At 53.3% G+C, this 9850-nt stretch overlaps 1 protein-coding gene across 1 annotated transcript; it reads right to left on the bottom strand.

Moving 5' to 3' along the window:
• Window positions 1–3191: 3191 nt before the first annotated feature.
• On the bottom strand, window positions 3192–9145 carry LOC144953708 (fucolectin-5-like; the record flags this gene model as incomplete). Its single annotated transcript, XM_078884268.1, has 4 exons — window positions 9088–9145; window positions 8013–8095; window positions 5963–6242; window positions 3192–3375 (listed from the first exon to the last, which is right to left on the bottom strand). Coding segments are annotated over exons 1-4 (549 nt in total), but the record flags the coding sequence as incomplete, so codon positions are not given.
• Window positions 9146–9850: the final 705 nt, after the last annotated feature.

Raw genomic sequence — 9850 nt, 5'->3', positions numbered from 1 at the left:
ACTTCAACTTGCCGGCGTTCCCGCCATTTCAACGTGTTGGCGTTCCCGCACTTCCCACAGCGGCGTTCCCGCCATTTTCACCGCGGCAGTGTTTTCGCGGTGGCGGCGTTCCCGCCTTTTGCGCCTTGTGTGCTGCGCCGGCCTGGCGGCGCGCCGCTGCAGCCCTGTGATTACGGGCCTCCCTCCCCACATTGAAGTAAGAAGAGCGGGGGAGGGCATCGGTGGTGAGAGCGAGAGGGGCCCGTGATTGAAGAGAGGGTTTCGACGTTGGAGACACTGCTGGGAGGGACTTTTTCAGTTTGACTCTCCGGTTTTGTGTTCCTCGCGGACGGTTTTTCCCTCTGTTCTTTTTGCATTTTGGCTTGTGCGAGTGTTATTTGGTGTTATATTGTTGTTGTGATGTTGTGGCCAGGAAGAGGTTGGCTTAGGGCTTTTGGTTTGCTATTCATAGGGATGTTAGTTGGGTGCTTGGTGTTGTGGTGTGTTGCTGTGTGGCGTTTTTGATGCTTGGCGTAGGGGTTTAGGATTGGTTTGTTGTTGCGGTTGTCTAGGATTGTTGTTGTTTATATGTGGGGACTGGATGGAGCATTGCGCCAAATGATTGACTGTACGAACTTCGTATACTGCATATACTGTATTAATCAATTCGGCGATTTTGGACGTTTGTGTCTAGTTTTTTTTTTCTCTCAAAATTCGAATGCCCTGAGTCCCATGGTTAATGTTGAAGGGGATTTTGAAATGACAGGTTCGATTTGTTTCAAACTCACTGGTTGGTTCCTGTCCGTTGTTGCACAGATGATGTCTTTTGTGCGGGAATGCTCCTTGTGTTCTACGTGGATCGGGGGTGCGTTTCCGTTAATTGCCATCAAATTGCGTTGCTCTCTCCACTCGGTTGGTACAGCTGCATGCTGCAATGCGAGTCTCGGAGATGATGTGTACGGATACGGGATGTGAGGTGTATTGTTGTGACCATTGAATATTCGGGATCGTCACAAATTGTGCGTACCTGTTCGGCATTGGATCAGTTCTGTGGGGAATCATAATTCAAATTGTATGTATTGTGATGGTGTTAAATTGCGATGGTGACATGCTGCCAGGGATTTGGAATTGTGCTGCTGGCTGTCACCTATCTTGGGGCGCAGGTCCTGACCAGGATGGCCCAGTGAGTGTTGCGTGTCTAACATGAACGTTGTGGTCCCGTCATGCTATGGCTGACGGCTTGACCTGACAGCCCGGAGATTGAAACACTCCGTGGTATGTCTAGCCTAGTGGGCTGTGCGCTCACATGGCTCGGAGAGTGTGGTCCCGTCATGCTATGGCTGACGGCTTGACCTGACAGCCCGGAGATTGAAACACTCCGTGGCTTGTCTAGCCTAGTGGGCTGTGCGCTCACATGGCTCGGGGAGTGTGGTCCCGTCATGCTGTGTCTGACGGCTTGACCTGACAGCCCGGAGATCGAGACACTCTGTGGCTTGTCTAGCCTTGTGGGCTGTGCGCTCACATGGCTCGGGGAGTGTGGTCCCGTCATGCTATGGCTGACAGCTTGACCTGACGGCTCGGAGGTTGAGACCCTCCGAGGCGCGTTGAAACAGTGGGCTGGAGATTCGTAAGGTTCAGGTGGAGTTGTCCTGTTACGTTGAGACTGTATCCCTCAGTTGTTAGGGTGCATGTTGTGCAGTGAGTGAGAGATTGGGTCGTCTCAGCTCGGTCGGTACAGCTATATGCTGCGATGCGAGTCTTGGAGAGAGACTGGGTTAAAATCCCCCCGATATGGCCGACGCGTGCTACTGGTTGTGACGCCGCGTCGGAAAGGCGGTGGGGTGGTAACATGGAAATTCCCCCCCCGATATGGCCGACGCGTGCTACTGGTTGTGACGCCACGTCGGAAAGGCGGGGGGGTGCTAACGGGTGACTGTCATTGCATGCGTGATTCTAACGGGGGGGGGGGCTGTGCTGGAGCGTAAGTGGGTTAGCCAGTTTTCATGTATATTTGTTGTTTATTCCCCGTTTTCTATGCGGTTCCCTTTTACCCTCGTCGATTCTGTATATATTACGTGATTGTATTTCTTATCGGTCGCCGGTCATTTATTGATGTTGCTGGTTCGGAGGCACACCTTTTCGATTTTTCACAGTTGTGTTACAGCCGGGGACGGCTGTGTGTTTATACAGGGGGGGGTGATGTAGTGACATAGAATGGTCACTACTGTGTCGGCCTGTACGAGGGCTGGGGGCCCCAAGGGGGTGCCTGGGGGGTCACGTGCTGGAGGGATCCGGACCTTCCCAGAGGTGGGGGAAGTGAGGCGTGTCCTGGGAAGGGAGGCGTGGCCTGAAGAGAGCCAGCCACGCCGGGGCGGAGCCAGCCACGCCAAAGCAGATATAAGCGTGGTGTGAACGCAGAGCGAGGCTGTTGTACTGTACTCCGAAGTGAAGACATCATCGGTCGTCAAGTCCCGAGTCGTCGTCCTGGGCCAGGCAGGCCGTTGCCTGCCTGGTCCAGTCTGTGTCGCGTTCCAGAGTGTTAGTGAGTTGAGGAAGGTGGTCACCACCTCATGTACAGCGTTATATTATGTACCGTTTAATAAATAGTGTTGCCTCCAAGCTGCGTGTGTGTGCACCTAATTCGGTCCTACTACAGTAGTATAGTGTATAGTAGTGTAGTGTATAGTAGTGTAGTGTGTAGTGTAGTGTATAGTAGTGTAGTGTATAGTGTAGTGTATAGTAGTATAGTGTAGTGTATAGTAGTGTAGTGTGTAGTGTAGTGTATAGTAGTATAGTGTATAGTAGTATAGTGTAGTGTGTAGTGTAGTGTATAGTAGTATAGTGTAGTGTATAGTAGTATAGTGTAGTGTATAGTAGTATAGTGTAGTGTATAGTGTAGTGTATAGTAGTATAGTGTAGTGTATAGTAGTGTAGTGTATAATGTAGTGTATAGTAGTATAGTGTAGTGTATAGTAGTGTAGTGTATAGTGTGTAGTGTAGTGTATAGTGTAGTGTATAGTGTAGTGTATAGTGTAGTGTATAGTGTAGTGTATAGTGTAGTGTATAGTGTAGTGTATAGTAGTATAGTGTAGTGTATAGTAGTGTAGTGTGTAGTGTAGTGTATAGTAGTATAGTGTAGTGTATAGTATAGTAGTATAGTGTAGTGTATAGTAGTATAGTGTAGTGTATAGTAGTATAGTGTAGTGTATAGTGTAGTCATAGCCAGGCCACGTACTCTCGTTGGGGGCGAGCGGCAAGCTGGAGACCTGCACCTCGCACAGCTGCAGGTACATGTACGAGTTCACGTGCAGTACAACGTGCACGTAGCTCGCCACGGCGCCGCTGCACACGAATGTCCCCACCGTCGCCACCTGGGCGATGCTCAGATTCTGGCAGCTGTGATGCACAACAACAGCACAACAACAACACAACAACAACACAACAACAACTGGCATTCGTCACTAAGTGTCGGCCACGTGCAATAGCATCGGCACAGTCACTAAGTCACCCACTCACCCCCTCACCCATCCACCCATCCCTCACCCCTTCACCCATCCACTCACCCACCCACCCCTCACCAACCCACCCACCAACCCACCCACCAACCCACCCACTCACCTACCCAATCACCCAGCCACTCACTCAGCCACTCACCCACCAACCCACCCACCAACCCACCCACCAACCCACCCACTCACCTACCCAATCACCCAGCCACTCACCCAGCCACTCACCCACCAACCCACCCACCAACCCACCCACCAACCCACCCACTCACCTACCCAATCACCCAGCCACTCACCCAGCCACTCACCCACCAACCCACCCACCCACCCATCCCTCACCCCTTCACCCATCCACTCACCCACCCACCCCTCACCCACTCACCCACCAACCCACCCACCAACCCACCCACCAACCCACCCACCAACCCACCCAATCACCCAGCCACTCACCCAGCCACTCACCCACCAACCCACCAACCCACCCACCAACCCACCCACTCACCCACCCAATCACCCAGCCACTCACCCAGCCACTCACGCAGGGTCAATGGGGAGGTCTGGACCGTGCACCCAAAGCATCCAAAGCAGCTGCAAGAGCCACAGTCCTAAACCTCACCCATTTCCCCTCAGCATCACGAGGAATGGGGGACGATGCCAACCCCAGCTGCAAGCGATGATTAAACTCTCGCAACTTTCATCAGCTAGCTGAGACCAGGCCACTGTGGGTTTGAATGGGGTCCTGGTTGTACACCCACCACCGGAGTGGAAGAATGGCAGGCGCATCTTACAGATGACAAGTCGATGGTCAGCGGCAAGATCAGCTCCAAGGTAGGTCCTGGTGTCAAGGACATGGGCCCACATCCGCTGTTTCGTCACTATGTAGTCCAGCAGATGTTCTTGCTTGGACCCGGCATGCATCCATGATGTTGTGTGGATGCGCCGATGCCGGAACAGCATTTGGATAATTACAAGCCCATGGGCTATACAAAAATCGAGCAGCCTCCTACCGTTGTTATTGAGCTGATTTGATCCATGCCTTCCAATCACTCTAGACAAGGTGCCAGCATCATGACTAACTCGGGCATTGAAGTCACCCAACAAGATGACTCTGTCCCAAGGGGCAACTTTAGCCAGCACCTGTGACAGGAGGTCACAGAAGGCATTTGACTTGTAGGCCTTGCCTGCATCCCTCCATTGATATTTGTCTTCAGCAGGGGCATAAGTAACCACGACCACCTCTCCCCACCTCTGGTTGATGGGAAGGCGAGCCCAAAGTAGCCTTCCAGCTTCCCACACCTCACCGCCACGCTACCAAGCCTCCTTCATTATTTTGTTCAGAAGAAGAGCCACACTTTGTTGTTTGGCAGTCTCCTGCCCCGAGTAGAGGACTGTCCACCCCTCATGGTGACTGCAGGTCAGAGCCGGTCTGCCGGACCTCCTGAATACCACAGAGATCCAGGCGGTACTGGTCCAGCTCCCGACAGAGGAGTGGCAGCATCTCCTCCGCAGTGAGCGTTCGAACATTCCACGTGGCCACTCGCGATGGCTTTGTGCCATTTCTGGAGGAGCCCCGAGGGAAAAGATTACATCTCCTGGCTCCGCCAAATGGGTTTTGGCCAGGAGACGCCATGGACAGCTGTCCCCCCGGGACCTCTGGCACAAGCTGAGTTAAGATTTATTTTCACGCAGTTTAGTCTTAAGGTGAAGGTGGAGGGGTTACCAGCCCCTCGCACCTGTGCAGAGCCCCCGATGGCCGCTGTGGTGGCTACAAGCGCCGTGAGGGAGGATGACCGATTGGAATCTGCCTTCCCCCCCATGGCACTGCTCACCACAGTGTTACATTCACCCACTTACCCACTCACCTACTCACTCATTCACCCACCTACTCACCTACTCACTCACCTACTCACCGATTTACCTACTCACCTACTCATCGACTTACCCACTCACCTACTCACCCACTCACCTACTCACTCATTCACCCACTCACCCATCCACCCATTCAACCCACCCACTCCAACCACCACCACTTACCCACTCACCTACTCACCTACTCATTCACTCACCCACCCATTCAACCCACCCACTCCAACCACCACCACTTACCCATTCACGCACTCACCCACTCACCTTCCCACCCACTCACCTACCCACCCACCCACTCACCTACTCACTCACCCACTCACCCACCCACTCACCTACCCACCCACCCACCTACCCACCCACTCACCTACCCACCCACTCACCTACCCACCCACTCACCCACCCACTCACCTACCCACCCACCCACTCACCTACCCACCCACTCACCTACCCACCCACTCACCTACCCACCCACCCACTTACCTACCCACCCACCTACCCACCCACTCACCTACCCACCCACTCACCCACCCACTCACCTACCCACCCACCCACTCACCTACCCACCCACTCACCTACCCACCCACCCCCCACCCGGGGAAACCCCAACTCACAATTGGTTCTCGGGCGACTCGGCGTAGCTCGAGTTGCCCACGAAGAGTAGCGCCGTGTCCATGTACCGGTACGGGTACTCGTAGCCGAAGGTCACCGTGACCGCGTGCACGGCGACGGCGCGCGCCAGGCGCAGGGACCACCACGAGTCGAGCGCCAGGGTCGTGCTGCTGCAGTAGAAGTAGTGCATTTGGGTGTTGCCGTCCACAGCCATGCTGGCCGAGCGCTGGGGCGCGTAGGTGCTGGACTGGGTCGCGGTGCCGCCCAGAGCTTCGTTGTAGCCTGGGGTGGGTGGGGGGTGGGTGGGTCAGAAACTCACCCACCCACGCACCCACCCGCCCACCCACTCACCCACCAACCAACCTACCAACCCACCAACCCACCAACCCACCCACCCACCCACCCACCCACTCACCCACCTCCAACCACGCTCTCACTCAACCACCCACCTCCAGCCACGCTCTCACTCAACCAACCACTCACCCACCAACCAACCCACCAACCCACCAACCCATCAACCCACCAACCCACCCACAAACCCACCCACCCACTCACCCACCTCCAACCACGCTCTCACTCAACCACCCACCCACTCACCCACCCACCCACTCACCCACCCACTCACCCACCCACCCACTCACTCACCCATCCACTCACCCACTCACCCACTCACCCACCCACTCACCTACCCACCCACTCACTCACCCACCCACTCACCCACTCACTCACCCACCCACTCACTCACCCATCCACTCACCCACCCATCCACTCACCCACTCACTCACTCACCCATCCACTCACCCACTCACCCACCCACTCACTCACCCATCCACTCACCCACCCATCCACTCACCCACTCACTCACTCACCCACCCACTGACTCACCCACCCATCCACTCACCCACTCACTCACTCACCCATCCACTCACCCACTCACCCACCCACTCACCCACCCACTCACTCACCCATCCACTCACCCACCCATCCACTCACCCACTCACTCACTCACCCACCCACTCACTCACCCATCCACTCACCCACCTATCCACTCACCCACTCACTCACTCACCCACCCACTCACTCACCCATCCACTCACCCACCCATCCACTCACCCACTCACCCACCCACTCACTCACCCATCCACTCACCCACCCATCCACTCACCCACTCACTCACTCACTCACTCACCCACCCACCCACCCACTCACTCACCCACTCACTCACCCACCCATCCACTCACCCACTCACTCACTCACCCATCCACTCACCCACTCACCCACCCACTCACCCATCCACTCACCCACCCATCCACTCACCCACTCACTCACCCACCCACTCACTCACCCATCCACTCACCCACCCATCCACTCACCCACTCACTCACTCACCCACCCACTCACTCACCCATCCACTCACCCACCCATCCACTCACCCACTCACTCACTCACTCACCCATCCACTCACCCACTCACCCACCCACTCACCCATCCACTCACCCACCCATCCACTCACCCACTCACTCACCCACCCACTCACTCACCCATCCACTCACCCACCCATCCACTCACCCACTCACTCACTCACCCACCCACTCACTCACCCATCCACTCACCCACCTATCCACTCACCCACTCACTCACTCACTCACCCACCCACCCACTCACCCACCCACCCACTCACCCACTCACTCACTCACCCACCCACCCACTCACCCACCCACCCACTCACCCACCCACCCACCCACTCACCCACCCACTCACCCACCCACCCACCCACCCACTCACCCACCCACCCACCCACTCACCCACCCACCCACTCACTCACCCACCCACCCACTCACCCACTCACTCACCCACCCACCCACTCACTCACCCACCCACCCACCCACTCACCCACCCACCCACCCACTCACCCACCCACCCACTCACCCACCCACCCACCCACCCACTCACCCACCCACTCACCCACCCACCCACTCACCCACTCACTCACCCACCCACCCACCCACTCACCCACCCACTCACTCACCCACCCACCCTTGCTGTACTCACGGATTGTGGTGTATGACGACTCTGATCCGGGCGCCTGGTAGAGCGTTGCCCAGATCAGCATCAGCAGCCTCCACAGAGTCTCCCTGTGAAGGAAATAACACAGATACACACAGATACACACAGATACACACACACAGACACACATATACACACACACAGACACATATATACACACACAGATACACACACAGATACAGACACACACACACACAGATACACACACAGATACATACACACACACAGATACACACACAGATACAGACACACAGACACACACACAGATACACACACAGACACACACACAGATACACACACATACACACACACAGATACACACACACAGATACACACACATACACACACACAGATACACACACAGACACACACACAGATACACACACAGACACACACAGACAGACACACACAGATACACACACAGATACACACACATAGACACACACAGATACACACACAGGTATACTACCATACTCTACACTATACACTACACTACTATACACTACACGACTGTACACTGGAATACGATACACACCGCCACCATACACTAGTACACTATATACTACTGTTCACTATACAATATACACTACTAAACACTACACTATACACTACTACACTATACACTACACTACTATACACTACACTATACACTACTACACACTACACTATACACTACTATACACTATAATACACTACACTATACACTACACTATACACTACTACACTATACACTACTACACACTACACTATACACTACTATACACTATAATACACTACTATACACTACACTATACACTACTATACACTACACTATACACTACTATACACTACACTATACGCTACACTATACACTATAATACACTACTACACACTACACTATACACTACACTATACACTACTACACACTACACTATACACTACTATACACTACACTAAACACTACACGGTCGACTGCACGACTGACCACGGACACACACACACAATCGCCGCGTGCATCATCGCGACAATCTCTCAAGCTCCACCACGAGATGAAATCATCGCGACGCAAATTCGGCCTCACATCTGACGGGAGAGAGAATACGCCGCTTGTCCAACACCCCCTGTTCCTCCTCCTCGTCTGTATCTCTGCCTGTATGTCTGTCTGTATGTCTGTATGTCTGTCTGTCTGTATGTCTGCTTATCTGTCTGTCTATCTGCTTATCTGTCTGTCTGTCTGGGGTATATATACACTCACAGAGAGGCTTCGAGTTACACGCAGACGCTTCGAGTTACGCACGGACGCACGCACACAGATTGTATAGAGACGCGGCTTTGTGTACAGGGACGGGGTTAGGGTGACACGTTAATTGTATCGTTGGTGAGTTATGTTTATGTCTATAGGGAGAGGGCGGTTAAGGTTACTTGATGTATAGAGAGAGGAATTCATGTATATGTGGGGAGGGGGGGGGGTGAGGTTATGGTTACATATGCAGTATACACTACTATACACTACACTACTATACACTACACTGCTATATACTACTATACACTACACTATACACTACTATACACTACACTACTATACACTACACTATACACTACTATACACTACACTGCTATACACTACACTACTATACACACTATACACTACTATACACTACACTACTATACACACTATACACTACTATAAACTGCTATACACTACACTGCTATACACTACACTACTATACACTGCTATACACTACACTGTACACTACACAACTATACACTACACTATACTCTACTATACACTACACTACTATACACTACACTACTATACACTACACTATACACTACTATACACT

This window comes from Lampetra fluviatilis, chromosome 81 (assembly GCF_964198595.1).
Source record: "Lampetra fluviatilis chromosome 81, kcLamFluv1.1, whole genome shotgun sequence".
Classification (NCBI taxonomy): Eukaryota; Metazoa; Chordata; class Hyperoartia; order Petromyzontiformes; family Petromyzontidae; genus Lampetra; species Lampetra fluviatilis.
The sequence above is the reverse complement of the archived record's forward strand: the minus strand, read 5'-3'. Positions and strand labels throughout refer to the sequence as shown.